Raw genomic sequence first — 21656 nt, 5'->3', positions numbered from 1 at the left:
AAACCAAGCAAATAGCTTTCAAGCATCTCGTTTGTTAGATATGTTGATATATTGATGTTAATGATGACTCCAATTAGACAATATGAAGAAAAATAAAAAGAATTCTATCAATTATTTATCTTTTTCCTAACGTAAATCCCACAAAATATGAAATCAACATTTTTTAATAAATCCAAAAAAAAATAAAAAAATAGAAGGAAATGATGGAGGACGTCACACAGTGAAGTGATATATTGAATCATTGATAAAGATTAAACTGAGTTGTTAGATTAATAACTCCAATTGTGCTTTTAATCCTTTTACACTTACTATCTGGTCAGCAATAAAGATTGGTCATGATCAAGATATGATGCCTGATATATGGATTAAAGAGAGACACAAACAAATTAGAGACAATTTTTGAAATCACATATATTCCAACAGGGGTTAATATCTTCCCAAGTAATGTGAATTCCTAAATCGGAATCACTTGTTAAGAAAAACACAGTTGAAATCTATTCGAATAAACAAATAAAAACACCATGAAAAAACTTAAAAATTTATATATATGTTATAATTTTTTTCGGTGAAAGCCATGCCTACCTCTTTTTAGTGCAAAGAGAATCACCCATGAGAGGTGGCATTCTAGTTTCTTCTAAACCCATTGCTAGCTGAAACAAAGTTGTTGTTTACCTGCAAAAAAAAAAAAGAGAAAGAATGTAAGAAATTACTTAAGAGGAAAATAGTTTTAGAAATTTACTTTTTATAATAGAAAAATGTAGAAATTCACATTAAAAGTTCCATCAACTACGACTCTTTCAAACTCTGAAAAGTTTCAGAACTATCTCAACGGTACGATTTCCACTAAACACATAGCTCAACCATGTGAAATGAGGGATGGGCTGCTAACTTACTGGCGAGCAATTTGTATGTTAAACTATCTCATAGTGTACTCCCAGATGAATGATTCCTCGCCAAGGAACTACAGACTACTAATATTAAAATAAGGATCCTAAGTTAATCAACAATTACCTAAGACATTTAGCAGAGCATTTAGAGATGCAAAAGGTCTAAAATTGTGCAGGCAGTGAAAGATTTGGCGAAGACTCAATTTCTTACATACTCGTTCATCCAGGATAACCATATCCACAATAGTAACACTCTTCATATTTCTTGGTAACTCAACATGTGATGGGGCTGGATTTTGGATTCACCAATGGGTCGAAAACAGTTGGTGCGGTCCTGCGTGGATGATAATGATACCTTTTTTTCCAGTTAAGTGAGGCACAACAGTTAACAGTTAGAAGAACAACTATAAATAATATGGATCAAACAATTGATAATAGTTGAAAAAAGATCACAAACGATAGAAATTACAAAAAAATACCTCATCTTACGAAAACAAACAATTGATAACAGCTATGGCTTGACTACTGCAGATTGAACATGAAACTTTTTGCTGGAAAATTTAAGCAATATTAAGTTCATCCGATGAAAGGAAAGAGCGGATTAATAAGCATTATTACCTTGGTATGTGAATATTCAATTTTGATAAAAATAGGTTCCCATCATCGAAAATTGAATATGCATTATAACAAACAATTGATATTACTAAACAGATGAAAGTTGAATAATCCAATCCAAACGGAATGGAATAGTTCGTTGGAGATTTACGCCTTTCTCTGTCCGTGATGTACCAATAAAAAAAAAAGTCTGCAAGAACAAATTCAGTCAATGCTTCCGGAAGAGTACCAAATAAAGCATAAAAAATATGAAACAACAATATCAAAATCATAAAATTTTCCCTAGAAGACTAGCAAAATCACAAAAACTTACATGAATCTTGATAGGAAAAAGTGGATTGGTAGGCATTGAGAATCTGTGAAGGATAACTTTTTTGGGGGTTTATGTAGTAGAATATTCCAAGGGATTGGTAGGGAAACATAATGTTGTTTTCGTAACGTCTGAATCAAATGGATTGAACGGTGGTTTTAATGGGTTTTATTTTTCCTGTAACGGAAGAACGATCGGAGCAGAAGAAAGCGAAGAAAATGTTGATTTCTGGCAATAAGAGATCACATACGTCATATGGGGGCTTAAAGGGGGGGGGGGTAGTTTTGAGCCATGATTTATCTTTTCATTTTGAAAGCAATTTGCAACCGTTGATCTCTGAAAAAGGCTCATGTGTAGCCGTCAGATTAGACAAAAACCATTTGTTTATGTAAGATATATGAGAGGTATTGAAATATGTGAGAAGCTCTGCAAATTGTATAAAAATAAGTGTTTGTTGTTTGAAGATAGATAACACAATTTATAATATCCGTCAAAATAAACTGTTATAAAGTAGCCGTTAATAAGTAGCCATTATAAAGTAGCCTTTATAAAGTAGTCATTACAAAGTAGTCGTTACAAAGTAGCCGTTGACTGGCCGTTAAAAAATAGTTGTTGGGATATAGTAGTTTGAAAATAGCCGTTATAAAGTAGCCGTTGCGATATAGTCATTTGAAGCCAGTCTCGTGAGGGTTTACAGGAGATGTACCCACAAAATCTTAAACAACAACCGCATATACTATTCGTCCGGACCGTCTTCTGGAGGACCGCCGAGATTCATTTATGGATTGTAATAATCCCAGTGAGCCAGGTTAGTTTTAAAGATTAAGTAGCACTCAAAACATGTAAATTTTGTACGAGTATCTAGTTGGTACACAAATTTGGCCATTTCTTCCTACGCAAAACAAACATAAACCAATAGGTTAGTGTGTATAAGTAAACAACATTTCAAATATCATAACCATTGTTGATGATCTACAGTAATCACAACTGTCATGTGTTGTGGGGCGTAACCATGAATCCTTTTTTTGAATTACAACGTACTTGCGAACCATTATATCATTGTGAGATAGACGTTGTTGAACTTGTCTTCTTGTTCGGTTATTAACATTTCCAAACGCTTGTACAAATCCGTCGAACACCAACGTCCATTGTTCATGAGCGGAGACCGGAGAGGTTTTGAATATCTTCAGTAGGCAGAGTAGCAGCATTTACAAACACTGTGGTGATTGCAAAATCTTCTTCGACGGTATACCCAACCATTACCATGTTATCTTAAGAAACAATTTTTTTTTTGGTGACACTTACTAAGGCCGACTATTTTGGATTGTATTTGTTGACGAAGATTATGAAAATTTATAATAGACATTGAAAGTTTCCGTTGGAATTTAACCGTTGGAAATTATCCGTTACTAAAGATCCGTTTGTATAACAAAAGATAATTCAAATTATCGTAATTAGAATATAAATTAATGTTACTGACAAAAAGGGAAACTACATTACTGAAACTTAAACACGGCCTTACTTAAAAAAAAAAACAATTAAACTAAGCTATTACAAATTGAACATATTATGTTGTTGCCTCTCCAATTTCCTGGCCAATATGGCATTCTGTTTTAATTCAAAATACTTTTTTGCATTTGGAGCCATCTTTTCGAGATACAATTGCATTATTTCCCTTTTTTCTTTGTCTCGAGCAGCTTCAATTTGTTGTTGTGTTGTCTCTAGCAACCTTTCCACAATTTGATTTTGTTGTTACTGACGAGGTGCCATTGTAGTTCGAGATTCTTGTAGATAATCAACATGTTTACTGCCCGCGTCGCTCATCTGGGAGTCTTGCGAGGATGGTGTGGCGGGTCTACTTGTCCCGGCGACATTTTTATTCATTAGGGCTTTTTTGCCGCTCTAGAAATGCGTTTATCTCCTGACGACGTTCCAGGTATTGTACTTGGGTTCGTACCAGAGGTATATCCTAATGGAAAAGGGATACCACTTGGGACATTATAAGGGTTTTGAATTTTATTTGGAAATGGAGTCTCGATGAATTGGCTTGTAGGTGGATTTTGAGAAAATTGGTTTGGAGAACTAAACGTATTAGAAAAAATTCCATGAATTTGATATGACGGAGGATTAGAATCTTGGTCCATATCTTCAACACCCACTTGTACAATAGGAGCATCTTTAAGCATTTCATACTCGACATCTCGCTCAAAGTTTTTTTTGTGTATTTCAACATGTAAGATTTTCGCAATTAACATCTACACCAATGTAAACAAATCATAAAAAGATACGCGTAAATAAAACTATTTACAAACAACATATACAACAACTAAAATGAAACATTGTTAAATAACATACCCGATTAATAGAGTCCAAGCCCAGATTACTTATATTAGCTCTTGCAACACAATCGGAAAACCTATCCACTTCAGTATTGATTTTGCTATACCGATTACAAATGCTTTTTGCAGTACGTGCTTGTCTGTTCCCACCACAAGCTTCCACATATTTTTCAAAAAGCTTGTCCCAAAACTCCTCCTTATCTTGATAACTGTTATAACCGAGAGTCGTGTACTGAGTAAGAATGTGTTGATCTTCCAAAGTACTAAATCTCGTTTTCTACTTCCTTTTTTGCGCCTGATTCGAGCAAAACAAAATTTAAATGTATTACTTAAACAAAAAGAAAAAATTGGAGAGATTTTGGTGAAGAAATCAATTGATGTAAGAAGAAGAAATTGATTTGGTGTGGTTTGAGTAGAGAATTAGAGTGGTATTTATAGAGGATTTTGAAAAAATGACCGTTGTGATCCGACGGTGGAGAAGATATAACCGTTATTAATGATGGATGGTTAAGATCGGGTGTGAGAGAGGTGTAAACGAAAAAGGTCAAGCAAATATTATATCCGAAACGGCTATTTAGTAGCTGTGTAAAAAGCTACGGCTACTCAGTAACCGTATCAACGGTAATACGGCTACTCAGTATCCGGAAAGCAGAATTTCACATGGCAACTCCGTAGCCGTGTGATTTGCCTTTCCTACAGGCGGGATCAGATGTGATCTTTGTATAGGGAAGAGGGTTAATATCCCTACATGAGTAGGGATTTGGGAGACCATAGGGGTTGCCATTTTAGTTTTTTGAGGGATAGGGAGGGGATGAATCCAACCCCTCCATAGTGCCAGCTCTTAGTCTTGTTATTACGGTCCGCGAGTTATAACCTCAGAGGTGTCAGCGTCCTTCCGCAAAAAACCCATCAAAACAAATATAACACAAAAAACCCATCAAAACAAAATTTACACAAAAACCCCAAATTTAAATGTTGGTTTCATCAAATTTTATTTTGGTTTCATCATGAATCAATTTTTTAAAATTTGGGGTTTTGTATCCGGTTTATTTACGATGGAATTTTAATGAATCCCAATATTTGAGCGGGGTTTTCGTACCAGGAGTTTGGTCATCTTGAATTTTTAAGAGTAGTTTTGATTATGCGACTTCCAACACTTTATATTGTTTATTACAATGATGAGAGCTGGTTTCGTATTAAAAAAAAAAGGAAAAAAAGAGGGAGAGAGAAAAAAACCGTAGAAGAAAAAGGGAAACTCTGGCCATGGCATTGAAGCATTCCTTAAGAAAAACTCATACAGTTCGTAAACTCAACAATCTCACTCATACTTGTCCATTTATTTCAACTTCACAATCATCTGGTCCAAGCTTGATGGTCACCTGTGATCAACCAGCGGCATTGATTGAATCAAATCGCCTGGAAAAACCAAACCCTAAGTTTCTCAAATACAGTTTACCCCATCCTGTTGTAATTGATCCCTCAATAATCCTTTCTTTTCCTGAAACTCGAGTTACTACCCTTCCGAATGGTTTAAGAGTTGCTACTGAATCTAATTTGGCTGCTAAAACAGCAACCATAAGTGCTTGGATTGATGCAGGGAGTAGACATGATACTGATGAGACTAGTGGCGCGGCTCATTATGTAGAGCATATAAAGTTAAATTCAGCATGTAGGATGTCAAAGGAAGAAAGGCAAGAAAAGATTCAGGATATGGGAGGGTGTTTGAGTGCTAAAACTGCTAGGGAATATACTGCTTATAACCTGACGGTCAGAGATAAGTATGTTCCTAATGCACTTTATATTATAGCTGACATTTTGCAGAAGAATTCGTATTATAGTTATCAAGATGTTGACTTTTTAAGAAATATTATTCTCCAAGAGAAACAAGCGGTGAGAAAATTTCTAAACTTGCAGTTATATTCTCTAGATACAAACGTGTTCTCTTATCTATTTGCTAATTGAGAATCATTTTTGGATTTAATTTTATGTAAAACAAGCTGATCCTGTGTATGTTTTTTTTTTAACCACCCCAGGTTGAGAGATGTCCTGAGAAACTTATTTTTGATCATCTGCATACTGCAGCGTTCCTGTCCTCTCCTCTAGGTAGAACTGTATTGGGGCCTGATCATGTTATCAAGACAATCCACAGAAATAAAATTGTCGATTTCATTTCAACTCATTACACACCTCCTAGAATGGTAAGTACACATTGGAAAAGCTAATTACTTACCTTTTTTTCTATTTCTTTTTTTTAAGAGACCTCTTTATAATCACCAATCTATCCCCGTGTAAGTGGGTACAATAACTAAGTGCCTGACCAACTCAACTGATGGACACTTACAGTTTGGACTCTATTAGCAAACCACGGTTTATTTACATTTTACCATTCATCGACAACTTAAGAAACCTTATCAATGTATCAGGTCATTGCTGCTTCTGGGGCTGTAAAGCACGAGGATATCATTGACAAAGTAAAGAAGTTAATTACGGACCTACCAACTGATCCTACTACTGCTTCTCACCTGGCAGCTAAAGAACCAACAATTTTCACCGCTTCTGAGGTGCATCTACTTTTTTTTTTGGATCTTTGAAATATCTGTTTTTTGTTTTATGAGTACTATTGTTTCTTTCGTTTATTAAGCTGTACTATACCCAAATTTTTTCTCATTTATGCCAACTCCAGGTTAGAATAATTGACGATGGTGTTCCCCTTGCACATTTTGCTGTTGCATTCAAAGGAGCATCTTTGACAGACCCGGATTCAATTGCTTTAATGGTTATGCAGTTCATGCTAGGTTCTTGGAGTAAGAACACAGTGTTTGGAAAATTCATAGGGTGAGTGTGTTTTTCAAAGACAATGCTTCATTTGGGAGATTTTATGCTGTAACCTGTTTCCTTACCTGGTGGTGGTTTGGCTGTTAACATTCGTTTCATTTTGGACCTTCGGGAATTTGTGAACAGTTCAGAGCTTGCTCAGAGGGTTGCCATTGATAATATTGCTGAGAGCTTGATGCCTTTCAATAAAAACTATAGGGATGCTGGTCTGTTTGGTGTGTACGCCTGTGCCAAGGTAAGATCACGCTTGGTTTTATCCTTCGCTCAGAATATTTTTCTAGTTTAAATATCTGACAGTTCTTCTTTTAGTTTTTCTATTTTATAATTTAATTGCTACTCTTCTTTTCATTTTTTTTTTGCTTTATAAGATGGCTTCTAAATTTTTTTGACCATTCATCATCACCATTCTGCATTTTCCATGCTAATTTCATAAGTAGAGCTTTATTAATGACCTCTAACTTTCTTAATCCAAGACCCACCCACTGCAACTGGAGAACAAACTTCATCACATTTTAGGTCACTTATAGACATACATATTATAAATTGGACTGCTGCATAACTCAAATTTAACCAAAATCAACCTTTCCTGAAAAGATAGAAGCTTCCGTTTCCAATCAGCCAGTTTATTCTGCAACATATCCACACAATTCCAAGCATGACTTGATTTAATACATCCAGGAACTAATGTTGCACAGGTCAGCAATTCGTAATCTCCTTGCATAACTAGTATCTCCAACAACACATTTCCTCTTCTCCATACTTATCATGTGACGAGAAGATTTCTGATATTCTCTTAAAGTCTTCATTAGTTTACTCACATTCCTCTTATCACGACCGCAAAACAAAAAATTCCATCGGCAAAAAAATACATGCGGAGGTTGAACTCCATTTTCAGTCAGCATAGGAATCAATTTCTTTTCTATCACCATTGCATGTAGAATCTTGCTCAAAACAGCTTCTGCTATAACAAAAAAAAAAGGCTGATAATGGGTCACCTTGCTTCAAGCCTCTTTACCCAGTGAGAAATGTCCCACTGGACCTCCATTTACCATCACAGACACTATAGTAGATTGAAATAACACTTGTAACTGTTGAATAAGTTTTTCAGAATAATTATGATGTCGCATTGCTTGAAACAGAAAATTCCAACTAAGAGAGTCACAAGCTCGAGTAATATCCAGTTTCAACCCAACATTACCCCCTCCTCTTGTAGTTTCCAAATTCATTTATCAATTCAGAAGCTAAAGCTATTAGGTTCTGAATATTTCTTCCATTTATGAAAGCTCCCTGTTGCAGGGAAACTACTACATCTATAACAAGACTTCTTGTAGTCAGGATCTTAGTTATAACTTTGAAACAAAAATTACTTAATCCAATTGGTCTAAACTGACTGGCTTTTTTGCACTGCACCTTTGGAAGTAAGAATAAAAAAATTGCATTCATACCTTTGAGGAATAAAACCCCTGCTCCAAGAAAACTGATGTATCAAATCACCACCGATAATCTCCCAAGCATATTTGTAACCAACCAGCAAATCCATCTGGACCAGGAGCACTATCTAGATCCATATCATAAACTGCACACTTTATTCCACTCTTCTAGTTCCACATCATTAACTTCTACTGTTGCATCAGGAGTTCTACTTGTACCAGAATCTTACTTTTGGTTTTCTTACTATTTGCTTGCCTGTCTTGTTATTTTTGTGTCTTAATTTGGTATAATGCAAGGAAATTACCTGTGTACCTTAAAATGAACCATTTGCAGTAGGAGTGGTTGAAAATGTTTTCATGTCAACCGTTTCCTTAGCCAGCTGCTCTCTTTGTATCTTTGACAGTCGCATTTATCTAGTTCATCTACCTAGTGTTTCCCGTTTGGGACTTCTATAATTCTTACTACATAACCAATTTCTTTCTGTGCTTAATGTTGCATTTTTCAATTCAAAGCTTTGTCCTTTTGTGCTTCCTTGATTTAAAAGCAGTCGTAGTTAGTGTTTACGCTTTGATGATTCTAAATTTCTAATTATTTAGTTTTCCTGTCCATTGATCTCAGGCGGATTGCTTGGATGAATTGGCCCATGCAATTATGTATGAGATAAACAAGTTAAAATACTGAGTTTCGGAAGCTGATGTCATCCGCAGTTGTAATCAGGTATCTCTTCGTGCTGCTCACTTGCTTACATATTTCGTGGACAATTTCAAACCTTGCCTTTTGCTGGCCTTATGTAATCTTGACTGGATTCGGTCAGGTATTTTTATCCTTTTGTAAGCGCACTTATTCCTCTATTGAGGAAGAAGGGGGACTATCCCATCCATCCATGAAAATTTTAGTAAAGGAGTAAATTTAAAGAAAAACACAAGAAAAAGGATGTGCATGTGTGTGGGTACTGGTGGGCAGGGATGTAGTGGCATAACTGGCTAACCCCAGCTCAGTCATGGAAATCGGATAATGGTAAGACCAAATTCTCCTAGGATTAAGAATAGTCCAAGGAACAACAACTGGGTTTTGCAACACGTGAATCCCGATGTATCTCCATCGCATTAGTTGACACCATTATTTAGCATAAACTGCGTTTGCGCACTGTAAGATTTGTTTTCTTTTCTTCAATTTTTCGTTTTTGTTAAAATGATAAAACAACAGTTCATGGACGGGACTATAAATCCCTCGTAAGGACACCTGCATATGTGGTTTGACAAGAATCATATGGGGTAGGTTTTCAAGACTAAACTGCTTATGGGTTAAAAAAATTATGAAATAGGAATTTCAACAATTATTGTGGAACAAACTTCCTACGCAGGGTGCTGGTATATCTCTGGTTCAGACATGTAAAGTATTTTAGATCCTTCAACTTCCTGAACAACTGACATAAGATAAGACTGAAAGAGCACAAAAGAATGGATTAGAGAGACAAGTGGTGGTTACTCAGGGTTTTCAATACCCTAGCCAATAACCTTCACCTCTTTTGTTATAATTGTATTTCATACCTGGAAAAGGAGGTAAAGGGCCGTGAATGTTCCCAGTTCTGATAGCGCCCGTAACAGTCACGGTAACTTATATCTCCATATTGTTAGCTGTTTAACTCATGATTTCTATTTGCTTGGCATGATTTGAGAAATACTTCATTTTGATATCTAAACTGTTATAAAAAGGGGCTAAACATATGAAGAGTTTGGCTCACCTGAGCCCTAACCTGGTGCAGCCACTAATAATGTGGGTAGCTATCAACATGCTAAAGTTGAATGCATTCAGTCTAAATTTCTCCTTCATCTATAAATTTGGATTTTTCCTGGATAGCTCTTTTTATTTGGATAAACCACCGAAGGATAATATTTTTACTCGTTTCGTTTATGTTTTAGTTTTTTTTTTCTTATCTCGAAAGTACCCTTTAACTTTGTTATTAAAACATTTATGCTACGAATTGAAGTTGAATGCCGGCCTGATCTTAGCTCATTTGGTGATTGATTTTGTGTTAGGGTACCATGTTTTGGTGCTGTCAATGTTTCCAAGTAAATAACTAGATCTTCAGCATGCCCGTAAGGTCCCGCATGTCTATTTACTGGGCATAATTTCATGTGCAAATTAGGTGCTCTCAAGTTTTATTATTAGTTGGACACAAACAAGTAGTATAATAACATATACCTTAGTTGATATACATGTGTAGGGAACCAATAGAAATGTCTTGTCAACTAGGTTTTCAGATTAGAACTTTTTCATTTTGATGGAAGAAAATTATATGTTATAAATGAGACTCGAAGAGAGTCTTTCTCAATTGTCATGCTTTAAGATATATATGGGTCTTACTCATCTATCAGTAGGTGTACACTTTTTAGTTGATCTTATTTACTAGGATGCCTCTAACTTGAGTACATGATCTGAAATTTAACCACACTCCGAGCAGGATAGCACTGATCCAGTTTTGTTAAAACTAAAGTCTAAACGTGATTCGTTGTTAATCCATAAAAAAGCCAACAATTTATACTTATGGATACTAGGAAGTTTGTATCGTTTTTTTGTTATAAGCAGCTGCCACTAACATGAAGTTGTTTCGCAGTTGAAGTCTTCTATTCTGCTCGAACTTGATGGAACCACCTCAGTTGCTGATGCTATTGGCAGTCAGGTAACTTCAAAGCTGTTGGAACCTTAGTCCCACATTGCGGTTTTAGAGTTGAGTTTTACCCATGAGTGTATGACGAGTTAGGGTTGGCAACCTAACATTTGGTATCAGAGTCAACCACCACGAACCAAGCCCCTTCCAATGAAGGGGTGACCTATAGGCTGGACTAAAGCGTGGGAGCACCTATATATGGGCGTAATTGTCACCGCATCGAATACTGGTAGTCAAGAAGCGGGGTGGGATGTTGGGACCTTAGTCCCACGATGCTTAGATGGTGTAGAATCGGGTAGTTTATAAATCTGTGGGGTCCATCAACTTGTAGACCGGTTTTAGAGTTGAGGTCTACCCATGGGTTTATGACGAGTTAGCATCGGTACCCTAACAAAAGCTCTCTGAATCTCCAAATAACTTGATCTTATGAGAATAAGAAAGGGAAACATATTTTTAAGTGTTCATATATGGGGTCTCCGTTGTTTCTCTGTACAATTGATTTGGTTCAACATCCAGTGGTGGAGAATACAATCAAAATTTTCTTCATATTAGCTTTTATATCTTGATTTACTTGTTTGCTCGCAGCTACTTGCTTTTGGCAGAAGAATTTCATTTGCTGAACTGTTTGCGAGGATTGAAGCAGTGGACGCAAGTACCATCAAGCGTGTCGCCAACCGTTTTATATCGGATCGGGTATGAAACAGTATGAATTTATCACGTCTCCCTTATAAAGGCAGAAACCCATGAGCATTACATGTGTTGCAGTTTCTATTGTTTCATGTATCACCATTTGTTTTCTTCTGGTGCAGGATATAGCGATTGCGGCCATGGGACCCATCCGGAGGCTTCCTGAATACAATTGGTTTAGGCATAGTGCCTCCTTGAATCGCCAATGGGTGGGTGGAAAATGACTAAAGCATCACTTCTTGTATGTACCGATAGGTTTTAACAGGTGTTGACGGCACATCATTTTCTGAAGGGATGTAACACTAACAGGGGTGTATTGGATCATGATTTATGTGGATAAAAATAGATACTAGTTTACCTGAATCAAAGTGGATTTATAATGTTTCTTAAAAGAATCTTTATGATTCTGGATTATAATAGATTGAATTAGGATTAATGTAGATATATAAAAGTTGGGGTAGATTAGGGCCTGTTTTCATCTTGATTTTAATGTTAGAACCTCTTTTAAATATCTGATATGCATTTTGAGTTGTTAGTTGTTTTTTACCTGCCGAATAACTGTGTCCAAATGAAGATTTCATCCTCAGTCCAACCCTAAGCTCCTCTGATCAATCTAATCCCCCAGGTAAGTTCACTTAAACTTCTAGTTTTCACTTACAGAGATATTTGTTCTATCACTCGTCTAATTCCCCTACTATTTTAGTTTTAAAGTTTTGCAGTCCTTTCACAATTGCTTTTTCAAGTGTGTAATAGGTCTTTAGATTCTGTAATAGCCTGGTATTTTTCAAGTTTGAAGGCTTTAGGAGGTGCTTGACGACTTCCTTTCCTCGAACAGCCATTATAAGTTTAGTATTAAAGCATTTAGGCAGTAGCTTTGAAGTACTTAATTTAGCGTTTCTCCACCTTCTGTCTCTTGTACTACTCCTTGTAAGTGCTGCGCTATAAAGCTCACCTTCTAAGTTATAGTTGTATATCAATTTGTATGTGCTGTTTTATAAATCACGCCTAGGTTATAATTTTACGGCACTCCTTATAGGTTATAATTGTACTTCAAAAGATATTTTTGTAAGTGCTGTAATCTGGAGCACACCTACTAGGTTATAATTTACTTTTTGTCATATTTGTGAGTACTTCAAATTACTCCGGTGGGAGTCATCAGTCAACCTCTTCAGATCGATAATGATCATCCTAGTTTGGAATTGTCAAGGAATCAATCAACCAACATCCATACAACATTTACGGGGATTGGTATCCCATCACAGACCCAACATCCTAGTCTCTCTGAAACCTTGGCAAATGATCATCATATGAGAACCTTGGCACAATCCTTTCAGTCACATAACCATTTTTCTGTCCCAAAAATTGGAAGGCGAGGTGGTCTTTGTCTAATGTGGGAGGATAACCTAAATATTCAAATATTATTTCATTCACGCATTGGTTACGCCACCTCTCCCTGAGCAACCTTGGATATGCACGGGTATATATGCTCCACCACACCCGGACATAAGGAGAAACTTTTGGCAAAACTTTCCGTCAATCTTCAACATCATCAACCTGGCTATACCATGGCTTTTGTTAGGAGATTTCAATGACGTTCTGAATCAATCAGAATAAAAAGAAGGAAGACAAGTAACATATGCACAATCTCAACCTCTTCTCACAATGATGGATCAGATGAGATTATGGATTTAGGATTCCGAGACGACCCATACACATGGACAAACAATCAGATGGGGCAAGACAACATTCTAGAGAGATCAGATAGAACAATGGCAACCCATCATTGGCGTACTGTAAATCCACATGCAGCAGTTACTCATCTTCCAAGAATCGCATCTGATCATGCCCCAATCCTATTACAAGGAAAAGCAATAGATTGGCAAGGAACAAAAAATTACAAATTTGAACAGTTATGGCTATCTCACCCGCAACTCAAACAGGTGGTTGATTCGGCTTGGGTACAACATCAGGATTCAGAACCTACCTTGGACCTTCAACTAAAGCTCATAACAACCGGACAAACTCTCATGGATTGGAACAAGGAAACTTTTGGCCATCTTCCAAATATGATCAAAAAATCGTCGGCAAAGATAAAAGAGGCTCAACATCAGTGTGCTATCCAATCGGGTAACTGCCTAGAATTCTGGCTAGGTCAGGAAAAACAACTAAGAAGAGATCACACAGAACTGCTACAATGTCACACAACATACTGACAACAAAGATCCAGAATTCAATGGATACAATCAGGCGATCTCAACACAACCTTCTTCCACACTAAAGCAACCATCCACCGAGCATGCAACAATATACAACAACTTCAAGACCCACTGAACATTTGGGTTAACAAGAAGGAAGATGAGGTTCAACTCATTCTTGACCATTTCACCCAACAATACACGGCTCAACCTACAATCATATATGAAGATCTTTTTACAGATATCAATCCTAGATTAACTCCCAGACAAATGGACCTTCTTACTAAGGAGGTAGCTACAACAGAAATCAAAAAAGCTCTATTCTCCATAAACTCCGAAAGTGCTCCTGGTCCATATGGTTATACGAGTAAGTTTTTCAAATTTTTTTTGGGAAACAACTCATCCTCAATTGATTGCTATGGTTCGCAGTTTTTTCAATGATCTTAATATACATCCAATCATGAATCACAGAAACCTAACACTAATACCCACAGTGGACCACCCATCAAAGCCTTCTCAATTCAGACCCACAGGACTTTGTAACGTCACTTGTAAAATCATTGCAAAAATCCTAGTTAATCGAATTAGACCCCTACTCCCTTTTCTAATAAGCCCTTTTCAAAGTGCCTTCGTACCTCAAAGATCAATTCATGATAACATAGCAATTGTTGGAGAGCTATTCCACCATATAAAAACTTCAAGCCTTACCAAAGACCCAAAAATAGCTTTAAAACTGGATATCCAGAAAGCCTACAACAATCTTTGTAGTTTACATTATGTTATGCGTCACAACAGTTACATACTCGAAGCTGCCTTCACCAAACTTGGATTTCCAACAATCTTTGTAGATTACATTATGTTATGCGTCACAACAGTTACATACTCGATAAATACAAATGGTACACCTCATGGATATATCAGCCCAACTAGAGGTATTAGACAAGGAGACCCACTATCTTCCTATATATTCATAATATGTACGGAAATCCTGTCTACAAATATGTGAAACCTTCAAAACCAAAAGTTGGTTCGAGGACTTAACATTTCAAGAAAAGCACCACCCGTTATTCATTTAATGTATGTTGATGACCTGCTAATCACTTATAAAGCCCCAGCTCAGAGTAATCTCCATCTCAAGAACCGGCTTCACTCTTACGGTACTTCGTCGGGCCAGGTAATTAATACTTCCAAATCGGTAATTATTCATCATCCGAGATTGGATCCAGTTGAGATAAGTTATCTGCAACAATTTTTCGATATGTCGTCCACATCAAAACCTCAAATCTATCTTGGAGTCCAATTCAAACAAGGAAGAGCATCTAATCATACATTTTTGACTCTTCTTCAAAGATTAACTCGAAAAGCTAAAGGGTGGATGACAAAATGTCTGACTCTAGCTGGAAGATTGGTCCTCATTAAAACCTCCCTAACCCCCACATCAAACCACCTAACGCAAACACAAAATCTACCCATCAATATCCACAAACAAATAGATCGTATCACAAGGATTTTTTTTTGGGACATGATTCGTCAGTTAGAATGCTTTATCATATTGGTAGGGATAAAGTAACAAAACCAATATCTGAAGGATGGCTAGGCATAAGAAAAAGCAGTGATCATAACAAGGCACTTCTCATGAAAGAATCTGGAATTTACATGAACAACCTAACTCCATGTGTGGAAGTCTTTGCAGTGAAAACTATCTCAATCAACAACCAATTCTACAAGGCATTGATATTATACCGTCTTCCTCTAGCGCTCAATGGAGACAATTAGATTCACTCGTCCCTATCATGCAATAATTAATTTTTCATCGTATTGGAAATGATTTTTCAACACCAATAGAAGCCAATTAGATTCCAAACTCCCCAAACCTAGACCTAGCTCAACGTTACCCTATCCGTAAAGTAGCTGATATCATTGATCCAATCTCTCATAACTGGAACCAGGAAAAATTAAACACCCTACCCAATCTTACAGCTCAAAAAATAATAAACATCCACATACCCCAAGATATCCCCCTATCTTACATCTCATTGGGATACAAATGTCTAACGCAAGGTCAACCTACTGAAAACCCCCTTCCACCAACAAAATTCTTGTGGACTTTACTGTGTCCACCAAAAATTCATCTTTTCTTGTGGAAAGCAATCTACCAACCTTCTCTCTTCTACATCACATCTATCTGACCAACTCCGATATTTCCCCCAGATACAACACTAATCAGGAATCAGCGTCTCACCTGCTAATTCACTGCCCAACTGCGACTTCAGCTTGGAACACCTTATTCACTCAACTATCAACCTTACCAAACTCCAACTGTAAACCCACATGCCCTTTAACGCCTCAAAAAACCATTTCCCAAATTCTAAAACAATCAGCACCAGTATCTGTCATCTCTTCTGTCTGCTTTCTATTCTGGACCTTATGGCTGGCCAAGAATGAAACAATTTACCGCCAAAAGCAAATAACATCATAAGAAATCCTAGCTTGAGCGAAAAAATAACAACAAGAATATTATGTGGCAATAGAATCCTCACCTCATGTGTTACCAGGAGATTCTCCATTAATTAACCACTCACGAAATACCAAAAGAATCTCAACAATTTCGGTAGGATGGTCCACACCAAACTTGAATTGGATTAAGATTAACACATATGTGGCAGCCGGGGGTATCCAGGTTTCGCAGGGGCGGGTTTCATTTGCAGAGATTCTGAAGCACGAACAATGATAGATTTATCTCAACTTCTAGGAATTACAACATCTTTAAATGCAGAAACTTAGGCCCTGCTTTTGGCATCAAGAACAACAACAGAAAGGCAATGGCCTAAAGTTCACTTCGAAATGGATTTAGAAAACCTTTTGTTTTCGTTACATCCGCTATTTAACCCCCTTGGCACATCTCATGGATGATTGAAGAAATAAAGTATAGAATACGACAGATTCCGCTGGTCGCTATCCAACACAATTACAGAGAAGGAAATCAAGCATCAAATGACTTGGACAATCAGACGGCAAACAAAATTCAAATGGGAAACTTTTCAACTAAAATTTGGGACCAGGCAATCCCGGTTTGTATTAGTCAAGTTATCTTCCATGACTCGGTGGGTACATATACCCACGTCAAATTGTAACCTAATCTTCTACTAATTAAATGTATGCTTCAAAAAAAAAACCAAATAATAATATTGTTGAAAAAATCAAGATCATCATGTTTCCCTTTCAAAAAAATCCATCCATAAATTGAGGTGGTAGATGGTGGGTGGAGGTGGTGGTGGGAGGTGGTGGTTGTGGTGTGTGGTGAGGGTGGCGGTGATGGTAAGTAATGGGGGTTGAGGTGGTGGTGGTGGTGGAAATCATAACATGCTTTGGTAGAAAATGAACCCCCCCCCCTAATATTTGTGTTACCAACTAGTAACCGCCTTACAATTGTGTCAGCGGATAAACCCAAGCAAACAAAATAGAGAACACGAAATGAAGAAAGGAAGAATGAACAAATCAAGGATTTTTTTTATTTTGCTTCCACTATGGACTCAACAAACATGAAAAACGGATGGGCAAACCAAAAAATCCGAGGGTTTGTTGAGTGCGGCCATAGACTAAACGTAGGCTTGATCAACAACCGCGCGACGGAACCAAACACGCTGACGGTTGAACTTCAAACTCCAACGGGTCTTCCAAAACCGCCCACTGCTTTTTGAGTTTCCCAAAATTTATTTAATACTTATTTATTCGTTTTATCCTATTTTATCTCACCTAAATATTATATTTTATGTTGTAACTAGGTATTAACCCGTGCCGTAATGGCACAAAATGTTTTGTCTTTAATACGATATTGTTCAATTCCTCTTGCTTCATTTTTTTCATGAGTAATTATTTTGATATTCAAATAGGTTTTGGGCAGAAAAATAATGGGTTACCTAATCTTTTTATTTTACTTAAGCATGTTATTTCAATTTATTATCTGGACTGAGTAATAATGTTGTGCCAACATGGAAAAAAATAAAAAATAAAAAGATATTTTCCCCATTTATTGTTCCATCAGACCATAATTTTAAATTAACAGTACATATACCTAAATTGACAATCCAACTCCATGATGTTTATGACTACATTGGTTCCGAAATTATTGATAACTAAAGCTTTAAGGAGTCAAGCAAAAACCGATAATATTTTCCCTACTATAGATAAAAACTATTTATTTATTTTTTACAAATGTGAGAGTTATAAAAATGAAGAACCCTTGGCTATTGGAAGGCTGATATATACACATGTGAGCTGAAAAAATAAACTTATAAAAATAAACCAAAACATGCGTAAGATTTTTTCTCAATCATATTGATAATATAAAATTGAAGAAATTCGTGGATAAAAAGATTTCACACCAACTATGCTAAATAGTGCATGAACGGCGTTCTCACATCTAGTGTTATTCAAGTAATTTGGAGAAATAAAGAGAACAGTCATATTGATATTTGTATTTACATAAATTCAACTAACCTTCTGAAGAAAAATTATTAGTTTCAAGGTAGAGACGATACAATCTTTTGTCACCTTCAATGTGTAGAACACACACTGGGTTTAATCGGCCTTGAGATTAAACAAATACCCCAACATTAGTCAAATAATGTCTACAAATACGGGATCAGAACAAGTGCTAACGGAAAAAATGAGAGACTAACATCAGTGTTACAAAGAAAATACCCTATATGTGTCAAATTTTGTTAACCAAACATGTATTCAAATTAAAAAGTCCCCAGCTTAACACGAAAATATAAAAGACCCCAAGTTAAATCAATACTTGCATAAACAAAACTTATAAGAGAATTACATAATTATTAAATACCTTTAAAATCACTATTAGAGATTTAATTTCATGTCTCGTTAAAAATTATGGTAGGACGAAATCACCAAATTAATTTGTAGAAGTTTCAGTGGATATGTAGCAATCCAGAGAAGTTTACACTGGTGGTGATGCGCTTCATCTAAGTGTTGTTTGATTGATTATTTTTTTTTAGAAGGTTCCAGTTTTCATCGGAGAAACCGAGAGGGAGCGTTTCATTATATCATTATCATTCAAAAATCCAAGACCAACTTGCGCTCTACTTACGGGATCTCAATACAACCGTAAATTTATCTATTGGAGGGGGAAACCTTGATACTAAATATGTAGTTCTTAGTATTTATTATACAACGTGACATCCAAATGTTTTTCTTCTTCTTAATTTTCATGTATTTTAACCGAGTTTATTGGCATTAAGACGATCAACCACATTTCTACTTTACAGTGTTACCCCTTTGGTAGCGGCACATAATTAACATAGTCAATTACAACTCATCAATATCCGCTAGCACCACAAAATCACCAGATATCACTTTCTTTCTCCACCGCCACCACTGCCCATCCCTCGTAGAAAATTGGGCACACTTATAACTTTTAATCCCAGACGTCATGTATAAAGTCTAGGTTTTCAAACCTAGGTAGTCAATTAATTTATTCAAGTATACATTTTTTGTTAATACTGAAAATCATGCGTAGGAACGGCTACCAAAGATAGCAGTGGTACCAAAAACAACCATTTTGTCTTATATGAATGGCGTTCTCACATCTTGTGTTATTCAAGTAATTTGGAGCAATAAAGAGCATAGTCATATTGATATTTGTATTTACATAAATTCAACTAACCTTCTGAAGAAAAACTACTAGTTTCAAGGTAGAGCCGTTCAATGTGTAGAACACACACCGGGTTTAATCGGCCTTGAGATTAAACAAATACCCCAACATTAGTCAAATAATGTCTACAAGTACGGGATCGAAACAAAGTGCTAACGGGAAAAATGAGAGACTAACATTAGTGTTACAAAGAAAATACCCTATATGTATCAAATTTGTTAACCAAACATGTATCCAAATTAAAAAGTCATCAACTTAACACGAAAATATAAAAGAATCCAAGTTAAATCAATACTTGCATAACAAAACTTATAAGAGAATTTCACAATTATTAAATACCTTTAAAATCACTATTAGAGATTCAATTGCATGCCTCATTATAAATTACGGTAGGACAAAATCACCAAATTAATCTGTTGAAATTTCACTAGATACGTAGAAATTCAGAGAAGTTTACACTGGTGATACGCTCCATCTAAGTGTTGTTCGATTGATTATATTTTTTTTAGAAGGTTTCGATTTTCATTGGAAAAACCGAGAGAGAGCGTTTCATTATTTTCATTATCATTCAAAAATCCAACACCAACTCGCGTTCTACTTACGGGATATCAATACAATCATAGATTTATCTATTGGAGAAGCCTTGAAACTAAATATGTAGTTCTTAGTATTTATTATACAACGTGACATCCAAATGTTTTTTTCCTTCTTAATTTTCATGTATTTCAACCGAGCTTATATTAGCATTAAGACGATCAACCACATTTATACTTTATAATATTACCCCCTTTTGTAGCGGCACATGATTAACATAGTCAATTACTACTCATCAATACCCGCCAGCACCACGAAACCACCAGATATACTTCTTTCTCCACCACCACCACTGCCCATTCCTCGTAGAATGTTGGGCACACTTATAACTTTTAATCCCAGACGACATGTATAAAGTTTAGGTTTAACAAACTTAGGTCGTCAATTAATTTATTCAACTATACATTTTTTGTTAATACTGAAAATCATGTGTACGAACGGTTACCAAAGATAACAGTGGTACCAAAAACATCCATTATGTCTTATATGATTTGGTATCACCCCAAAAGTATTTGTTACCCGTCTTTATTGATCATGTCAAAAATAACTATATTTTTCACAATACAATGTTACCCGTCATGTAAAATATTTTTTTTTATTATTTTTGATTCAAGAAGAAAAAACTAATACCACTACCATTAAAACCATCCAGTACCACTATGTCTTCCACCAAAACTAATGTTACCGCCTTCACCACATAGTAACACCCGCCACCGCTTCCACCACCTACTTCTTCTACTACTACAACTGCCGCCATTAATATGTATTGAAATAATTTTTGTCAAAATTATTTATTGATGGAAATATGTATTAATATTAATTAAGGAACATTTATGATGTAAAATTAATAAATCATTTATCATGAGAAATTAATGAGACACCAATTGATAAAACACTTATGCTAATTAATATTTAAGTTGAACAAACCATGACCATTTATAATGAACGTCACACGTGCGAGATGTAAGGGGTGCTCCGAGGAACCACAACCCTTGATTTATCTTTGTCTAGACAAATCCTGGCCACCACTAACACATGCAAACTTAGCCTAGTTTTGTTTTGTACTAATGACTAGGGCTTAATCCGTGCCGTAACGGCACGGTCACCAACTAAATTTGAATGCTCTGCACCATATAATTCATGTAACCAACAAATTACACAATCATGAAAAGAAATTGACAAACTACGGAACGAACTGCGGGGGACCGGTTTCAATACCCCGAGCTAAGAGGATCATGAATGAATTAAAGCATACAAATACTGGCAATAAAGAGAAGCCGGGAAAGGTCTCTTATTCGTTTATGGTATTCAAGCGAAGCCAAGCTGAGCTAAGGGAATGAAGGAAGGCTTGCCTACATTTCAACCCTCGATTTGCGTTTGAAACTGAAATGTAAGGTTCCACTTAGACGTCAAATGGA

At 36.1% G+C, this 21656-nt stretch overlaps 1 protein-coding gene across 7 annotated transcripts; it reads left to right on the top strand.

The window, feature by feature from the left end:
• Positions 1–5358: 5358 nt before the first annotated feature.
• LOC113356652 (probable mitochondrial-processing peptidase subunit beta, mitochondrial) lies at positions 5359–12310 on the top strand. Of its 7 annotated transcripts, none has more exons than XM_026599850.1 (11): positions 5359–6041; positions 6185–6349; positions 6575–6712; positions 6835–6986; positions 7113–7221; positions 9036–9134; positions 9624–9691; positions 9781–10029; positions 11035–11100; positions 11674–11781; positions 11898–12310. In XM_026599850.1, the coding sequence occupies exons 1-6, from the start codon at positions 5415–5417 to the stop codon at positions 9096–9098; spliced, it is 1254 nt and encodes a 417-aa protein (XP_026455635.1). In that variant the 5' UTR covers positions 5359–5414; the 3' UTR covers positions 9099–9134; positions 9624–9691; positions 9781–10029; positions 11035–11100; positions 11674–11781; positions 11898–12310. The 7 variants fall into 7 exon arrangements, with proteins under 7 accessions (XP_026455635.1, XP_026455633.1, XP_026455634.1 ...); XM_026599848.1 differs by having other exon boundaries at positions 9232–9691; XM_026599849.1 differs by having other exon boundaries at positions 9036–9434.
• The last annotated feature ends 9346 nt before the right edge of the window (positions 12311–21656 follow it).

Source organism: Papaver somniferum, chromosome 3 (genome assembly GCF_003573695.1).
Source record: "Papaver somniferum cultivar HN1 chromosome 3, ASM357369v1, whole genome shotgun sequence".
NCBI lineage: Eukaryota > Viridiplantae > Streptophyta > Magnoliopsida > Ranunculales > Papaveraceae > Papaver > Papaver somniferum.
Note: the sequence above shows the minus strand (reverse complement) of the source record. Positions and strands in the feature narration are given on the sequence as shown.

Bases quoted from the DNA above. Each gene is read 5' to 3' on its own strand.
- LOC113356652 (XM_026599852.1), top strand. From the start codon at position 5,415: ATGGCATTGAAGCATTCCTTAAGAAAAACTCATACAGTTCGTAAACTC. The intron at 6,042-6,184 runs GTGAGAAAATTT...TAACCACCCCAG, and splicing joins TTCTCCAAGAGAAACAAGCG to GTTGAGAGATGTCCTGAGAA. The intron at 6,987-7,112 runs GTGAGTGTGTTT...ATTTGTGAACAG, and splicing joins GTGTTTGGAAAATTCATAGG to TTCAGAGCTTGCTCAGAGGG.